Source organism: Perca flavescens, chromosome 8 (assembly GCF_004354835.1).
Source record: "Perca flavescens isolate YP-PL-M2 chromosome 8, PFLA_1.0, whole genome shotgun sequence".
Taxonomy (NCBI): domain Eukaryota; kingdom Metazoa; phylum Chordata; class Actinopteri; order Perciformes; family Percidae; genus Perca; species Perca flavescens.
Genome location: NC_041338.1, coordinates 12898452 through 12917394, shown reverse-complemented (window position 1 = coordinate 12917394; position 18943 = coordinate 12898452). Strand labels below are relative to the sequence as shown.

Sequence of the window (18943 nt, the reverse complement as noted above, 5' to 3'; positions counted from 1 at the left end):
GGGGACAGTAAACGAATGTCAGACTGCCCAGGCAGGGAGACAGCGTGGCAGAGTGGGTGGGCTTTGACAGACACATCTCACACAGGCTGACAGCTCCGTCAATAGCCCCAGGATGGCCACCCTGATTGACAGCTAGCAGGTGGCGCATGAATGGAGTTGTCAGGCCGACTGTCAGTCAAAGTCACATCGCTGTGGCTATAAGGCCCCGGCTGAACAGGCACACAGCTGCCCAAGGTGATCTCTGGGTGTACAGGCGGACTTTTGGCACTGGAAGCTGAGGCAGCTCAAATCATTCTAAATGATCATACATACATGGCAGTGGCAGCCTTGATTGGGCCCGTTTCATACTAGTGGACGGATCTGGTACATACACACACGGCTGGTTCTACTCAATTCACCAAAAGTAAGAGAAAAAGGATTTGAATGTACTATCAATGCATCTCTGCAGTTTTTCCATTTCCTTGGTTCCCCTTAATTGAGCATTGTTCCAGCACGAGGGCATGAAGCATAGGACTTAATGGGCAATAATTATATGTGAGAGAGGCTTTCTCCCTGGAGTGGAATCCAGAACAAATGGAAGCTCCGATGTGCAACATTCTACTTCATTACATCTGCCGCGATTAAAGCCTGAACATCTGGCACCATATCCTGACAGATAGACAAGACTTCTGGACTGGAAGGGAAATCGAGCGATATTTACAAAAAATGTAACACAGGGTATTTACTGGATGAAAGAACAAGTGCTTTGGGCAGGCACGGTACATTCTCCCTATCAGACAAGTGTTGAACTGATAGATGCATGTAAACACAAGTAAATCGTTTGGACACTTTTGACAAAATGAACAGCACTAAATAGCCTCGCTACACTTTCACATCACAATGGACTTTATTATTATTATTATTATTATTATTATTATTATTATTATTATTTTTTATTATTATTATAGGCAGCGTCTTTGCTACAGATATATACGTACTGTGGCTCTTCAAGTAAACACTGGAATGTACTATACATCAAGGTTGGTTGTTAACTTTTTTTTTTTTTTTTTTTTTTAACAATTTCAATCATCCAATCATCCTAACCCCTTCGAGGTGAAGCTAAAACAATAATCATAACTGTCTGTATCTGCTGTTGCCATGACAACGTCAAGTCCCACAGAGTGATGTCATGCCAATCTGGTCTCTTCCTGGTGCGCGGTTATCCCCCATGAAGCTCTGAGGCAATCTGGAGGGCCTCTGGGGCGTGTGTGAGCGTCGGAGGCGGCGGTCCGGGTAGAGGCTGTTGTCAAAGGGCTTGCGGTGGACACAGAGGACGTGGGTCTTTAGGTTGCCCTTCTGGGAGGCGCTGTAGGGGCAGTACCTGCACTGGAATGGCTTCCGAGCTGGGAAAGACAAAGAACAGAGACAGAGAAAAAAAAGAATGAATACCAATACAGTTACTCAAAACTCAAGTTTCTCTTCATTTAAAAGCTTTGTGAAAATCAAGACACTGAGTTCTGTTAAAAATGATAATTGTGGATATTAAATATGATTTTTGCCAGGTCATGTTTCCAGTGTTATAGACCAGATGTTGGCATGTGAGGCGTTAAACTTTGACAGAGCCTCTGAAATGCCAGAGAGCAATGTAAAACCACACACTTACTATGATGTTTCAATGGGGCTCAAACTAGTTTCTTATTAGTAATAGGGTGCTACAGTCACCGTGGTTGTGTAGAAAAATGTCTAAATCAAATAAAACTGTGACGCTGATGTGGACTCATAATAACAATTTGCACTTTCTAACACTTTACCGCACTGTGACACTTCATGGGCTGACAGGTTTTTATGAAAAGGCCAGCAAGTTCTAATTCATTGTAACATATTTCCTGCTCACACACACAAACCCACACACACACCCACACCCACACACACACACACACACACACAAATAAACACACACACACAAGTGTTGAGTTGAGGAATGACAGACGTCTGCAGCTGGGAGGCAAGGCATGCCAAAACTTCCTGTCTGTCCCTCTCTGTAGCGCCCGCTACATAACACCACTACAAATAATGTGAACCTACATGACACAGCACAGAGTGTAACTTTGAGATACAAACAACAAAACATGCTGTTAATAGCTTCCAGAAGTTTATCTGACCTCCATAAAAAAATCAGTAAGACACCAATGCCCAAAGGTGTTGCTAAGATCAAAACAAAAACTGTGCTGGGTGACTCATCTACCTGTCTAACTAGACAGCCATGTGTCCTTGTTCACTGCTGTGCTATTTTTGAGATGTTACCTCATATAATGACTTTCTCTTTTCCCCTCTGTCTAACGCTTTAATGTGTTTTTCTGTGATTCATGGTTACAGTAAACCATTATGTGCTGATGTCATTTGACATCACTTCCCAAAAACTGAGGGCTGTCTCAGCCTTTTCACCCCACCCTCGCCTCTTCCTCTCTATCATGCTCCTCATCAGAGCCGAGACAGCTGTACGCAGCTGAACACTCGCTCTCACATCTACATAAAAAAGGTGTTTTTGGGGGGAAAAGTGGGAAAACTCACAGACGGTGTGAGCAATAAAAGGTAATGCTCCATCTGTTGGTGTATAATAACCTGATGGCCGTAAAGGACACACACACACACACACACACGCACACACACACACACACACACACAGGCATTCACACACCAGTCAGAGAGACAATAAGGCCTGACACATCTGAATATCATCAGGATGGCACAGAGGGTTGTGTGTGTGTGTGTGTGTGTGTGTGTGTGTGTGTGTGTGTGTGTGTGTGTGTGTGTGTGTGTGTGAGAGTGTGTGAGAGTGTGTGTGTGTGTGTGAGAGAGAAAGAGAGTAGTCTTATTGAGTGAGGGAGAGCTGTCTGTTAGGAACAATAGTAAAAGAAAAGCTTTGTCAAAATCCAGGTACAGAGCACTTTGTGATGTTAAAACTCAACCTGTCTCACTTCAACTTCTCCAATTCAATGCAGGTGGAAAAACAGGAAATAAGGGTGGACAGCAAGATAATAAACATTTCTAATTCCGGGCATCTGGTAAGCTCTCTTAATATTACTTATTACATTGCTGTATCTATAAGCATGTAGGGAACTGAAAAATCCCATTGTTTTGTTATAAATAAGCTGTTAAAAGTAAGAAGTTAATTTGCCTCAAGTCTTATGAGTTCTCTATTTACGTTGCTATCACTTTAAGACTCTCAGCTGGTAACCGCTATGTCGCGTGAGCGGTAGTTAGGAAGTAAACGAACGCTACAAACTAACGGTTCAGTGATTTATGGTTGTAGTGTAGCAAGCCAACTACAGCTACATTTGCCTATATTTATGCCTAGAGTAGCATCGTTGGTATGTATTCATTCACTGTTTTTTAAATAATTACATAGGTTCATAGATCATTAGTTTGATGTCAGTGTTATTTTGTGTTAAGTCTATATTACAAATGTCCGTGATCGCTGGCTTTGGTGCTGTGACTAACGTTGCATGGTTGCTAGGCAACTATAAGTCACAGGACAGGCTACACTCGTATGAATGAACGTAATATTGTTTACATGTAAAAATATCTTTCTATATCAGTTTAATAGCTATGAATTAAATTGTGTAACGGTAGAAAGAAAATATTTGAATTGATAAAATTCTGAACATAAACCTGTGGACGTGGGAACGACTGTCTTCTTCAGAGTGTTGATGTTAGGAGAGAGTTTAGCTGGCTGTCAGTGTATAAAGCAATACCGAAGACGGCACACCCATTTTCCCAAATTTTACACATCCGTTGTAACTGAAGAGACCGAACAGATTTCCCTCAATCTTGTTAAAATCTTGTAAATGCTCTCAGACAATGTGAACAATCCCATAGCCCATTATGCTTTCATAAAGTCGGTTAATAATAAGCCAAAAGGTCTCGGCTCTACATCTCAGTCGCTTGTTGCCCTGCTTGTCTCCCCCCTCTCTGCCTCTATCGTCTTTTTTTCTCTCCCTCCTCGTCTCCCTGGGTCTGCTGTTCTTTCTTCCCTCCCACCAGAGGAGAGGGGAGGTCCAAGAGAGGGCAACCTCCAAATAAGTTCCATTAATCACAGGCCACAGTCTAATGTAACTAATATTTTACAATTAGAGAAGACAGCAGTGGGCTCGGAGCCATCCATCTCTTCACCACATGATCCTCCATTCAAAGGCTGCCCGAGCCACAGCTTCAGAAATGCCACACACACACACACACACACACACACACACACACACACACACACACACACACACACACACACACACGTACACATACACGTAGACATACACGGATGCACAAATAGACTGGACAGGAAATGAGAGGGGTGGGATTGTGTGGTGTTGATAGAAAGAGTAAAGGAAGAAAAACAGAATGAGTGATTACTGACTTTGACTCTGTATGAGAGTGACATTGGACTGTATTAAAAGGACAGTTCTGGTTTATTACAATTTGGGCTTTATGTAATCTTGGCCACCATTTGCATCTGTTATGATAACATTATACTCACCAAAGTAATTGCTGAGATCTGGGAACACGGCAACATCACTATAACGAAGTCAGACAAGAAACACGGGCAGTCAGACAATCAGACAGATTGTAAACAAGCTAACAGTACAGCCAGATTATCGAAGGAAAATCACAGGAAACGTGTGTGCACATAACTATAGCATGGATGCTAGGTCAAAGATGAACCAGGAAGTCAGTCTATATAGTGTGATGAATGTTTTTACAATGAATAGTTTGAGTTGTAATTCTATTGTTCACCTTGTACTTTGTCTTACAAAAATGTTAAGCTAACCTGGGAGTTTGTTTAAAAGCTGTATGATTGTTTGACCACTTGTGTTTCTTGCCTCCTCAGTCTTCATTTCAGCAAAGTACACAACTCTCTGTCAAACAATATGTGTAGTTTTTACTCTTTGGTTCATGAACAAAATCAAAAAATCTAACTATAATGTGTTTATTAGTGAGCTTAAGAGGAATTGGTAGACAGATTTTTTTAACTTCAGACAGAGCCAGGCTATCTGTTTCCCTGTTTCCAAGCTTTAAGGCTAACTATGCTAACCTTCTCCTGGCTGTAGCTTCATATTTAATGGACAAATATGAGAGTAGCGTCTTCTCATCTAACTTTCAAGAAAGCGAAAAAGCGTCATTTCCAAAATATCAAACTATTCCTCTAAGTACAAGTTAGTACTCTTGCCATAAGTAGGGCTGAGACATTTGTTTTCTTCTTTTTGTATTCTTTAAACAGATATTCACTTTTTAAAATAATATTTTTGCAAATTTTAGACTTTAAATATATGCAAAGTTCTTGTATGGGTTTTGTTTAACCAACATTTAACATTTGAGAACTTTGGCTTCATTTGAGTCAAAGTAAGGTATCAAAAAAAGCTTGATTTTGGTAAGGAAACTCAGATATTATATAATCACTAGAAATCAAAAAATGTCAAACCATATCCTGCCCTGCCTAAGTGCATATTTGCGTGAGTTGGTACACGTGTATACATATGTTTGCACCTGCACACATGTATTCCTGTGTGTGTCTGTGTGTGTGTGTGTGTGTGTGTGTGTGTGTGTGTGTGTGTGTGTGTGTGTGTGTGTGTGTGTGTGTGTGTGTGTGTTTTTGTGTGCGGTGGGAGTGTGTTGTGTGTCACAGGCTGAGATAATGACCATGATGACAGTGGCGGGGCCGACGGGGGCCAGAGGAGCTGAATGGTGACGGATGACACAGGGCTGAGCTCTGATGGCACACAGACAGTGAGTGATGACTGCACATCCTTCCCAGTGCTCCACCCTTCATTATCTCTATGGGGAGAAGCACGGCACAAAGGCAGGCCGCGCTGCCCTCTCGCTGCCCTCAAACGACATCTGCTCATGGAGACAGCCGCACTACCGCTCCTCTTTCACCTCGCTGTCGCTCCATCTATCTCCATCTATGGTGATCTTTCTCGCTCCTTTTCTCTCTCCTTTTTCTCTCGCTCTCTGTCACCCTCTCCGCGGAGGGTATACACAGGTCAGACAATGAGATAATGACTCAGCCCTTTCAACCTTTCAAAATCAGGGCCTTTTCTTTCTCTCTGTCCTCTATTGTTCTTTCATTCTTAATCTTGTCCTTATCGATCTTCTCATATTCACTTGTTCTCATGCGTCTGAGAGGCCTGATCTGATGTCACAGAAGGCACAGCGTGGTTTAGTTAACCGGTTAACTGGTTGGAAGTTAGATAATACTCTGAACCTCAAGGCATCCAATATGTGACTGTTTTCTCAAAAACAGTTGTCCAAATTGTGCCTGTGAAAAATTGAAAGCACGCCATAATACCTGGTCCAGAAATGTTAAGAGGATTTACCACAGCTTAACTGATGAAGTGGTAAATGTTGCCATCTAGTGGTTCAGTCAAAGCAGTGCAGAGATGAGAGTTTCTGTTTAAAACACTAGGGAGGGCTTATTGAGACTAATGAGCATGCAGACAGGTTCAACCAGAGGTCACCATCTGGCCAATTACCACTGCTGGCACATTGGAGCCGACCTGAACTGTCATCACAAACACATCACTCCATGTCCAAACTGCCCGGCAATATGTCACCATGCCACTCGACGTGCCATACAGTATGGAGAGGATGGGGGCAACAGGAGACAGCCCCATGACAAAGCCACCTGGTCAGCACTGCAGACAGGACAGGCTGCCGGGCCACCTGCTTAGCTCACTTTTTAGAGGACACTCGATAGACTCTCAATGTCAGTTACTCGTCTCAATGTCCAGTTTGACTGACAGGTGTTTATTGTGTCTATGACATCTACCTCCTCAGGGAGAGAGAGAGAGAGAGAGAGAGAAAAATATGTGCAGGATCAATCTGCAGCAAACAAAAAGGCAAGGGAAGGGATGCTTGAAATAACTTCAAGCTGAGAACAAATACATTGATCAGATTGCTGAGAAACACAAGCAATAGTCACAGTATATATGCTGTATTTAAGGTTAAAAAGAGGTTTAATGATGCCAACTGTTCTTAGGTTTTTAAAGGATTTCATAACATTAGGTTTGCTCACAGACGACTCGCCAGCTTCTCTAAATGCTATCTATTTTTGTAATTAAAACGGAATTATACACAATAAAAGCAACAACGAAACATGAACAGCGTGATGGCCATGACAGGAGTTGAAGGAGAGGGGTGCTTTTCGGCATATTATAATAGCCATCTGTACAATCAAATAGAAAACTACATCTTGCTGTTAGAATCATAAAGAAAGGAAACAGATGTTAATCCCTAATGGAGTTGACAGGCACTTTCCTGTCTTTCACATGAACATATTGAGTTTCTGAATAAGAGGGGGATCAGAGGGAAGGTGTATCATGTTGCACTCATAATACATGCATATCAAAGACCCCAGCTGTTGGATTCCCTCTCTTGAGAGACAGCATTATTAAATCTGCACTCAGCAAGCATATCACACCAGCACGAGAGCTTAAGCCTCTCCATCAGTGGGCTTCCATTGGCTTGGGTGATTTGTAACCTATCACACAAGGAGATTATATCATCCTTTAAAGTGTAGGGGTAATCAGCGCCACACACCTGTGTCTTCTTTAGTCCCTATTTGAGATCACAGATACGATCTGGGAAGGGAGAAAAAAAAAACTAATATGCTATAAGTATAAAGGAAGTGTGTTGTTTATAACTGGCATGATTTATTCACACACTCACACTCACTCTTCACACTTCCTCTGTCAGGTGATGAGGGTGGAGACACAGTCAAAAACTTTTGGGGGATTTTTATAGCAGCATCCTTGAGGCTAACAATGTCACGCATGCTAGTCAGCCACTTATATTTAGAATTAAGTTAACCAATTGTAATATTGTTATTATGGACATCTGCAGTGGTCTATCACATTCAGATGGGCTGGTACAAAGCATCTGAAAGGAGATAACTAGATGAAAGAAAAGAACCGGTCTTTGTCCACTAGGTGGCAATAGATACTTTCAAATCTGAAGGCAGCCCTGGCTACATCTTGATAGCAGTGACAGCTGCATTTGACATACATGATATAGAAGCAGATGCTCACCTGATGCGACATCTTTCTCCATGTTCCCCCCATCGTTCAGACTGGCTTTGTGTGCGCTGGAAGGTGCGCTGCTCAGGTTCCCCTGGGATCTGAGGTAGGAGAGCAGGCCGCCCTGATGCTGGAGGGGATCTGCCTGTCCTGGAGCCAAGTTCTCCAGAGATGAGACGGGACATTCAGCCACAGCTCTGCCCCAAGTTCCCGGGTTGTCGTGCTTCTTCTCGCCAGGACTCTGGAAATCCGCCTTTCCCAGCTCCTCTGGCTCCAGGATATTATTTTTCAGCATCTTCCACTTGGCAGCATCATCATTTTCATCCTCCCTCCCTTGCTCGGATTTCTCAAATTCACCTTCACCGTCATGACCTGTGGAGCTGGCATTCTGTGTGTTTATCTCTTCTTTTGTTCCCTGCACCAAAAGGTCACGCTGATATGCAGGTTTCACACCGAGCTCAGCTGCGGCATTAGAGTAACTTTGTAGCCGGCGGGTAATGGAGGAGGAGAGTCTATTACTAAAAACGCCAGACATCTGTACCAGTACAGCAGGAGACATGCCTGAATGAGACATGACAGACTCTGGCCTGACAGACAAATCTAAAGGCTCATACTGGGACTTTCTGGTTTGAGCAGACAGAGGGCCGTCTCCACCTGTATCTTTGTCACTTGACTGGTTGTTGATGAGCAGGGCATTATCACTGTGGCTCTCCAGACCAAGGTAGTGGGCTGGGCTCCAGTCTTCCCTGGATCTAGGTCTGAGCTTGGGGTTGGGGTTGGGGCTGGAGCTGCTGCTGCTGGTGGGCTGCAGTGGAGAAGAAAGATCCCTGCTTGTTTGCCAGTGGGGGAAGTGGTAGCGATCCAGATGGAAGCCGAGGGAGGCAGCCTGTGCAGCGGTGTAGTCACTGGAGAGTGGACACCTGTAGACTTTCTCACCTAACACAGACAATAACAGCAGGGACATAATACAATCCAAATCAAATTAGGACACTATGTGTATCTGAGGCATACTGAGCATTCTGTTCAGAGAAAAGTATGTACCAACAACTGTCGTCTAAACATGAAAAATGTTGCACTCCCACACCAGGCTGAGTTGAATGATTTAAGCGCTGCCCTGCAGTAAATCAAGCTTGTAATCAGCTTTCAGCTCCAGTGATCCATCATTTTACAGTATGGACGCCACCACCATGTGCAATAAATACACCCAAAGATGTTAACACCAAACACGATTCTTCCAGAAATAATAAACAGTCAAATTCAAAGCAACTAGAACAAGGCAGATGTCGCAGACAAGAACCTCATTCCATCAAAACCAGTAAGTGGGTTTCCCAGTCAGAAATAACGAAGACCAACATGTGAGCAGTTCTGATTAACCGCACCATTTACTGTAGCTGAGTTTATTTTTGCTTCATACTTGAAAAATGGTGTGTTGGAACCATAATTCAAAAAGTACAAAGTGTATTATTGTGGGAAATGACAAAGGGTAATTTTTCCTCCTTTTAGCAAGTGAAAAATATCCATCTGGAAACAAGATTTGATCGTGCTCACCATAACTTTTAATTAAAGGTAATGTAAATGTCTTCTTCCCCTCTGTTTACCTACAGTTTAATCATTATAGCTATCACAGAAACTCCCTCCAGGGTTAAACACACTCCCTGTGACCATTTTTGAGTTAGTGATTGTCTGAGACCTCAGCTTTGCACTGTCTTTAAACAGCCCAGCTGTTTCGCTGCCATTCCAATTACAGTAAAAGTCATCCGACGCCATTAAGCCACAAATATTGGCAGTTTATTGCCCAACACTCTCCTGGCATTTGAAGGTCAGGTCATACATTATACTGTGTCTTTTAGGGATGCGTCTGGGATAGGGAGATAAACCCACCACCATTAATTTAATTCTATGCATATTGATGTCTTATTGTTCTTCTTTAATAGACTAATATCTGAGTTATAACAGCGATTCATCCGCGCTAGAGAAATATCAATTTCATACACCTCAAGATCTGACCCCGAGATAATTCTCTGAGGTAAATCTAAATCTAATGATCTGCAGTTGCTACCTGACTTTGTTTCCAACTTTAATAGAAAAACCACCTTAGTAACGTGAAGGGTAGTAAAAAAGGAGGGCTGTTTTTGACTATTTCAAATCTACAAAACCATAAAATAACACCCACATATTACCTAAATAGAGCTGAAACTAATGAAATTGAAAAATCACTGCTGAAATGGCAAATTGGTGCCCCTGAACGGAAGGCAGTCACCTCTGTATGTACTGTATATGGGTTATATATATATATATATATATATATATATATATATATATATATATATATATATGTGTGTGTGTGTGTGTGTGTGTGTGTGTGTGTGTGTGTGTGTGTGCGCACGTCTGCGTACATTGAATGTGCATGGCGACGTGAGTGGGTGTACAAGAGCGGGAAAGAGACTTCAACAGTGCCACACCCTTGTCTCCAGTAACAGACAAAAAAATCTAAACAGCTTAATGGAACTCTTTCAGACACGCCATATATCTCAATTATTCTGTGGGTTAAATTACGATGACATTACCGGCCAGCTCCAAATGCAGAAAACACATATATCTGACCTCATCTTTCAGCGTGGACCTTCCCAAACCCATTTGCCAGCCTACATGAGAGCTGTAAAACAATACAAAGAATGAAGACTCTGCCTTTTTTTCCTCTTCCTTTGGATGGGTGCCATTTTTGTGATTGCCTGGTTCATGCTAACTTAATCAGTTTAAGATTTACTTACACTGCCGAGGCTCACATTATGTGAGGGGAGTAATTTTAGAGCTTAGATTTATCAACCAAAACTCCAATTACTGCATCATTACAAACCCCAGCCTCTCTCACCTAACACAGAGCATCTAATGAAGTGATGCGTATGAGTTATCCGCCCTTACTGGATGTGCAAGGCGGAGGAAAAAGGTAAATAAATAAATAAATGCCTCAAGTGAGCCGTGTGTATGGAAAAAGCATGCAGCTGGGTTTGGACGAGTGATTCATTTCATATGGAAATAGGCTTTAAGATTTACAACCATACATCACCGTCAATGCAATCACAGGCTCACATATGCTTACATAGGCATTTGGCAGTTATATTGTAGATATCAAACTCTATATAAAGTGAGGTTTTGGCTCTTTCTTCATATGAAATCAAGCACCTGAAATGCAAAGCAGAGATACATGGTGGCTGGTTTGGTTTAAGATGAAACAGAGTGAGAGGGAGAGAGTCACACACAAGACTGGTGAGAAAAACAGGGGCACCAGATGTTCTTTGATGTTTATAATAGCATATATTATTAATATTAATTAGACCACATAGTCAATGACGCATTTGGGACGTTTCCAAGTCAATTAAGCCAAATGGCATTCAGGAGACGGTGGAACAATATTTCAAGGCAGGTGTTCACAACTCCCTGGGTAAATCTTTTTATCTGCATGCTAGGGAAACAAGCATTTTGAGCTTAATTTGAGCCTCATATCTGCAATAATAATTAAAAAGAGGATTAAAAGACAGAAGTGAGAGGGAGACAGAAAAGCCAACAGGTAATCAGTTCAGACAAACCAGACAGATTGACTGTGATCTCTGAATAAGAGCTGAATTTGTTAAGACAGACACAGGCCCGAGTTAGATAAGGACCCAATTGGTTAAAAGATGCTTTTACTGTCAGCAATCACAAAAAATATACTGATGTAACTGGAACAGCCAAATGAAAAGTGATACTCTGTACAAGCAGCTTGCTTTATCTATGTTTCTGGGTAAACCACTGCTCATATTACCATTCACAGTTTTACAGACGCTTATCATTTCAGGCTCTCTTGGCTGTACGGTAAAAGAAGTGTAAAAGCAGGGAATAAGGGACAAAACACATGTGGCAACGACATCATTACATGGTGTCTGCTCACTGACCTTGAGGTTAAGAGTATTGAATGGGACTAATTAATAACTGTCAGAGCATTTTATGTATGTTAGGCATGTTTTCATTCTGAGCAGGGATCTAACTGGCCCAATGTAGGTCAGAGGCCCGAAGCATGCATCCTTCATTAGTTTATCATTTTAAAAAGAGTCGTTAGTCTAAATCTCAGATTATAATTAAAGTCAAAGTGCATTTTCAAATCTGTCCTGATGAGATATTGAGAGAAGTAATTCGTAACACACGCCTTCCATTGAAATCAAAGCGTGCGTTCTAATTTAAGATGCATGGTGTTTGTAGTTAAACATCTAAATCCAGCACTGTATCTGGATGTATCGGGCAAAGAAGCCGTCTCTCACCCTGACAGCCATGACTGTACTATATTTGCTATCCATATTGAGAACATCAATAACTTCATGACCACCATAGGCTGACTATGAATAATGCACCCAGTAATTCTGGACTAATCAATGTTCCTCAAGCTGAACATCTGGCAGTGGTAATTCTTCCTCAGCATCTCCGCTCTCCTGAATTAGAAAACACTCGCTCTCTCCCTCTCTCTTTTTCCACGTCCAACCATCGAGACAGACAGACTTGATCAGTTACAACCCCCCACCTCCGAAAAAACTTATCCCTGTTATTAAACCCTCATCAAGTGGTGCGTGTTCTCCATATGTGTAGGATTTACCTATCTGTCCCGCAGCAGACCTGTGTGTTGAGCCAGGGCCAGCAGCGTGTGATTGTGTTAATTAATCTGTCATTGTGAGCGCAGGGAGCAGCTGCAGAGGTCTCTAGGATATATTGTCAGAGCTAAACAATGCGGTGCTAAGCCCCCAGAGTGAGTCTACCATTACACAAGACTAAGAACAGAGAGGAGAGGAGGAGTGGGGGAGAGAGAGCCTGCCGGATCCATCATTGACTAAAGCAATGACGCCTGACCTTTACAATGAATTAGTTTCCATGCTTAATATTGACTGAAATTAGAGTCTGATACTGAATGTGCCATCCCAGAACTGTGTGCACTCAAATCCTCAGCTAGCCAGCTATCATAAATGTTTCTGGAAGTGACACCGTATGGTCTCGGAGATAGGGGAGAAGAGGGAAAGTAAAAACAACAGAGCCTGAACATTTCTTAAAGAGCAACCAGAGAGGGATTTGGCCATAAACGGCGAGAATTTACATGTAAATATGCAGATACCAGTATGTGTGTACAATATGGAAACAAAACATCTAATGAGATTAAACCTGATCCATTTATCTCTGCTATACGGCCATCCTTTAAGAGGATGCTGGATCAAATCCCACAAGAGCGCATCAGACTGGGATGCACACAACATAGCAGTACTCCAACGGAAAATAACCATAAGCTATGAAGAAACAGAACAAAAGTTTGGATTTATTTTTCTTCTCTTAACAACGCTGTTAAAGCAGTAATTCAGGCTCATGATAACATGTTAGCAGGATGCCATGACAAGAAAGGCATTTACCCAGAGAGCCAAATCATCCAAATCACCAGGTGGAACAGAAGACTATCAATAAAAATACCAGGTGGTAGATCAAATCATAAAAATCACTGGGTGGTATATATCAAATCATTAAAAACACCAGATGGCATGCATTAACATCTTGTGCCCCCGTAGGCAAGGGGTGGGGATGTGACGGATATAAAATAGAGGGTACTAATTATCCCTGCAATTCAACATGATGCCATTATCTTTAAAAGGAAGACAAAGTCCTTGTGGATGACAGTAATATCTGTGGTGGTGTAGCTGACCCTGCGCTAGATGTCCACCTACACTAAGTGAGAAGTAAAATATGAGGCAACAGCTGTCACTTAGCTACTTTATATTTTTATTTAGTTTTTAAAAGAAAAGATTACGAGATGCAGAAATTGGATCCTTTGTTTTGATATTCTAAGCAGATTTAATTAGTGCACAGAAATAAGGTCTGTCTGTAAGTCTGTCATCGTACCTCATATCAATTCTCAGAATAGAAACATGTAATCCTGCAAAAAAACTGACAAAATATTAAAAAAGGGCCCTCCAGTGATTCAGTATGTTACTTCCATAAATTTGGGGGACTTGCAAGAGACAGATTATAGTAAACCTTTCTGGTTTTAATTCAGGTGGGGACCTCTCTCTCCTTGCATTTCCTGTTCACCCTTCTACTGTCAATTAAAAATTAAGTAAACATTAAAATTAAGTAAAAAAAAAAAAGATTGTTCAAAATCAAATCAGCAGAGGACCAGATATTTGACTTTTAATGTCAATATGGTATATGTATATGGATCGAGCTCCATATACTACCTTTCCTATAATGCAACTGAATAGTGTGATTCATTAGACCCTGATGCCATCATCAGAGTTATTTTTGTCAAAACTTTGGAAAGCTCCCTCCAGAGCAACTAAGGCATTATCCTGCTCTGCCCTGCAAAGGCAAAAGGCAGTAACTTCGTTTTTGGTTTGAGAATAAGTTAATGATATTTTTGGGACATTCGAGACATCCTTTAACATGTGGATAAGTATCTTGAGTCAGTTTCGTTGTTTTGTTTTTTTGAGAAAATAATGGGTTGTCTTAACAGTAACTTCTAAAAGCCCAGGAAAAACCAAGGCAGAACACCATAACACCAGTAACTGCTCTTTGACTTTATTTTTGGAATGCTCATTTTGAGTTACGGTTCAGGATAGCAAAAAGTACAGTAAATGGCCATAAGTAATTGTAAGTCATCAGACATACAGGCCATGATCACTACATTTTATAGACGTGTTACTTTAATGATTTTGTAAATGGTGATCAGCAACCAAATATTGATCATTTGGAAGTTACTGCCTTTTGCCTTGGCGTGACCTTTCACTTTTTGCAGACAATACAAAGGCAGAGTACAATAACTTCAAAAAAATAGAGGTCAAAAGTCAAGTTGGAGCTTAAGATTTTTTATGTAGATACATTGCATCTAATTGCCAGATTTCCTGTTTCCTACCTATAATTCATTTGGCTGGACAACAAAAAACTTTAAAGTCATTTTTCTAAGTTCCACACTCGGGCGAGTTATGGTCTTTTGCCTTTGTAGGGCAGTGCCTGCGTAGTACTTCTCATGTCAAGTAAACTGAACTGAAATATGATGAAACATGTCAAATCATTCATTTAACAGAATCTTTAACAAGATCTTATAACAGAAAGAGCTTTCCTTGACTGAGTTACCTGTAGCTGGAGAAGAAGACTGTGGTCGATGGTCGAGACCACTGCCAGAGTGGGAGCTCCCCATCTCTGGTCCAGGATGACTCGCGCTGCCTGGGCTACCGGGTCTGCTGATGGCCTTAGTGTCTGGGTCGGCGAGACACACTTTCCCATCGTCTACAGGGACACATGTCTCAGTCAGGTAGGAGGCGCACTGCTGCTGGTCTTTAGGACCGAACATTTGCTGTTCAACAGGCAGCCCTGGTGTCATGATCTGCCAGCCTGGGTAGCTGCTGCTACTGCTGCTGCTGAGTGTATCTCTGTTTGACGTGATCTTCTGCAGATATTCCATGCTAGTGGAGCTCAGTGGAGGGTGGTGATGGTTTAAACTCAGCAAAGAGGAACAATCTGCATCTGTCAAAGGGCCTGAGGAAATCATCCTCCCTAACATCTCCCTAACTTTCATGTCAACTCCTGCTGTGGCAAGTATCTGGTTGTAATCTTGATGGTCGGCTCTCTCGGCCATGAGGAACCTGTTGTGAATGCGGGTGATGTACTGCGAGTAGAGGGTGCTCTGGTGGTCTTGTGATAGGTTGTTCATGTCAACGCAGGTGTCATGCTCGGCAGGGAGATTACGCTTAGCAGCCAGCTTATTGAGGTGGACCTTCATGTGGTTCTTGAGAAACCAGGGCTCTTTGAAACGACGGCCACAGATTTGACAGCAGTGCTCAAAGGAGTCCTTGTGTTTCCTCATGTGACCCTTCAGGAACCAGGCCTGGCTGAAGGTCTGGCCGCACACCTCGCAGGGGAATTCGCCAGCGGGCTTCTTCTTGTCACCGGCCCCCATCGCAGGCCTCTGCCCTAAGCCCGAATCAGCAGTTATATGCGCCATCTCAACGTGGCCGATCAGCTCCTCCTCCTGTGAGGCAGCAAACTCGCATAAGGTGCATTTATAGGGTTTGTGCAGGATCCTGATGTGGCGCTCAAGCTCCTGCTGCTTCCTGAACTTTCCCTTACAGAATGAGCAGCGGAAGCCGATGGGTTGGGGCTGGATGGGATCATCAGGGACGGGAGTCACCTTAGGGGAGGTGGATGCGTGTGGCTGGCTCTTTGTAGCACCAGAGTTAGTTAAGAATGGGGGTTGTGTCGGGACAGTCTGTAACAGCTGGGGCTTTTGAAGTTGGTTTATAATCGATGTTTGCTGTTGGCTAACATGACCAGCTCGCGTCTGCCTGTCCCTTAGTATCGCCCTTTCCTCAAGCTCATGAAGCAATCTGTTCTCCTCCCTAATTCGCCCACGGCCTTTACCCAGAATGCCTTGCTTGTGAGTACGGAGGTGTATCTTCAGGTTGCCCTTCTGTGCAGCCCTGTGGTCGCAGTATGGGCACTTGAATGGCTTCTCGCCAGTGTGTGTGCGCATGTGAAGGGAAAGGATGCTGTTGAAGCGGAAGCGCTTTCCACACAACGGGCAGGGATACTTCCTGTTCTTGCGGCTGTCCTGTTCCTGGGTGGAATTTACCTGGGAGGCGATGCTTTGATTGCTGACTCTCAAGAACTGGGAAAGCTCTGCTCTCCCGTTCATACTGCTGAGAATCCTTGCATCCATGATTTGATTGGCCAGAAGCGCCATCTGGCTCCTAATTGGGTGGGTGGACAGGGTAATGAAGCTGTCCTTTCAGGGACTGGCTGATGTTACAGTATGGTGGTCAGAGGTGTCTGTGTGGGATGGTCGGAAGGTTAGCAGTGAACTGTATGCTGACTGTTTGTACTTATTCAGCTGAAACAGGATGTGGATTCATGCTGCTCGGATGAAATGTCTGTTTGTTGTAGCTCAGACCTAAAGAGAAAACAAAAGGAACATTAAGTGCATTCTAATTCTGCAAAAACAAATAAATTATTCAAATATTAATTTCCCCCTCGGAAACCCCAAGAATAGGTGAGTACAGTATAATGTCAGTGGGGCTCTTGGCTGTCAATTAAGGGTGTAAATCTATACTTTTGCAGCTGCTATATAATGCCACTGATGCACCACAAATAGGTCAGGAAATAGAGCTAAGTAGGTTCTGACTTTCGTCATCCTGTGTTAATGTATACCTGTGGTTTTAGATTATTGTTGAAGACCGTGAAAATGCTGATTAAGTCTAACCACAAAGGCTTCCTCAACAAATATCTCATCTTTACTAAAGGGTAAGGTGAAAATCTTTGTCTTGATCTCATTTTGTACTGACACATAACACTAAGGCAGCACAAACATCAAAGACTGTCTGCTTTCATTGCCCTTCCTTTGCATTTCACAAATCTGCGCTTAAAAAAAAAAAGATTAAAGTAAAAGTGTTAAGCTTTTTCAGCAGGTCTATTGCATATTTGAATAAAAACCTTTACCAGGATAATTATGTCACAAGAGTACTAAGGAAAATAAACAACTTGATGATGCAAAAATGCAAACTAAAGTTAAAGGAAGAATATCCAAATGGAAAGCTAAAATATGCTTCACTTCTCCCCAGCCCAGCTTCCTTTTTTTTTTTTTTTTTATTCAACTGCAGCAGCAAAACAAAGCTTCAAATTCACATCGTGCTACAATGGTAGAGGTCACATAAGTGAGCTCTGCACAGCTCTAGTGCAGTACCAAAGGGCACAGAACAAAGCCCGCACTGTCCACACTGAATTAACACAGGCTTACATCATCCTGGACTGCAACCTCAGTCAGTCATGAAAATGATGTGCACAAAACCACACAGATAAAAAGCTGGCAGGCTGGCAGCAGTAGTGTGTTTGTGTGAGCAGCGTGTCTGCTCTGAGCTGCAGATCAGAAATTAATGTAACCATATGGTACTGACCTAACCATATCTGACATGAAAGAGTGAGTATATTCTATTATAATATAGTTGATCCACTACATTTTTCTTAAACTGGTATTCCTTAGCACTCATTCCAAAAACAAAAAAAACAGGGGGGGAGAGAGTATGACACCCCTCCACACACACAAACACACACACAGACACACACACACACACACACACCCCACCCATTCCACGGATTACGGTCATTTGAGCTATTATCGCATTTGCCTCTATTAATGTCATTACTGTTCTGTAGCCTTGGATGTGTAATACTGTAGCAGTGTATCCAATTTGAAGTCTGCGCCCAATCAATAATGATTGATCAAACTCAACTTTAAACAGCTATGCGTCTGCAGCATCAAATAACTTTGACTGCTGCATAAATGTGCTCTTTCTTACCTGTCTTTCACAGCACAATCCTAATCCATAATCAAGACAAACTACTAGATTTAATGTAAAGGCATCCAAATACAATCTCTGACAATGACTCGGAGCCACCTGCTGCTGCTGTTGCCTATGGTCCATAGCAACCTCAGTCAAATCATAAAAATGTTGTACACAAAACCTCACATATTAAGAGCTGACATGCCTGCACCCATGGCTGGTGTGAGCCACCTGTCTGCTCTGCACCCAGATCAATGTAAGGATACAGACCTGACCTAATCATATCTGACAGGAAGAAAGTGAGCGAATGATATTAGCATACACTAAATCCAGTTCACATTTAAAGTGGTATTCCTCTGATTAACTAAGCATAAGAAGAAGAAGAAGAAGAAGAAGAAGAAGAAGAAGAAGAAGAAGAAGAAGGCATAAAACCTTCAACGTGTGCGTGTGTGTGTGTGTGTGTGTGTGTGTGTGTGTGTGTGTGTGTGTGTGTGCGCGCGTGTGTGTGTACTAGTAGGAATTGTTGGAGCAGTATGCAGGGCCATCAGGTGTTTCTCTGTC

The 18943-nt window shown here is 42.4% G+C and overlaps 1 protein-coding gene across 1 annotated transcript; it reads right to left on the bottom strand.

Annotated features, from left to right (window-relative positions):
- Positions 1-951: 951 nt before the first annotated feature.
- LOC114559679 (zinc finger protein 536) lies at positions 952-17235 on the bottom strand. The gene is made up of 4 exons (XM_028584484.1): positions 17227-17235; positions 15183-16830; positions 8058-8981; positions 952-1382 (listed from the first exon to the last, which is right to left on the bottom strand). The coding sequence occupies exons 1-4, from the start codon at positions 17233-17235 to the stop codon at positions 1147-1149; spliced, it is 2817 nt and encodes a 938-aa protein (XP_028440285.1). The 3' UTR covers positions 952-1146.
- Between the last annotated feature and the right edge of the window lie 1708 nt (positions 17236-18943).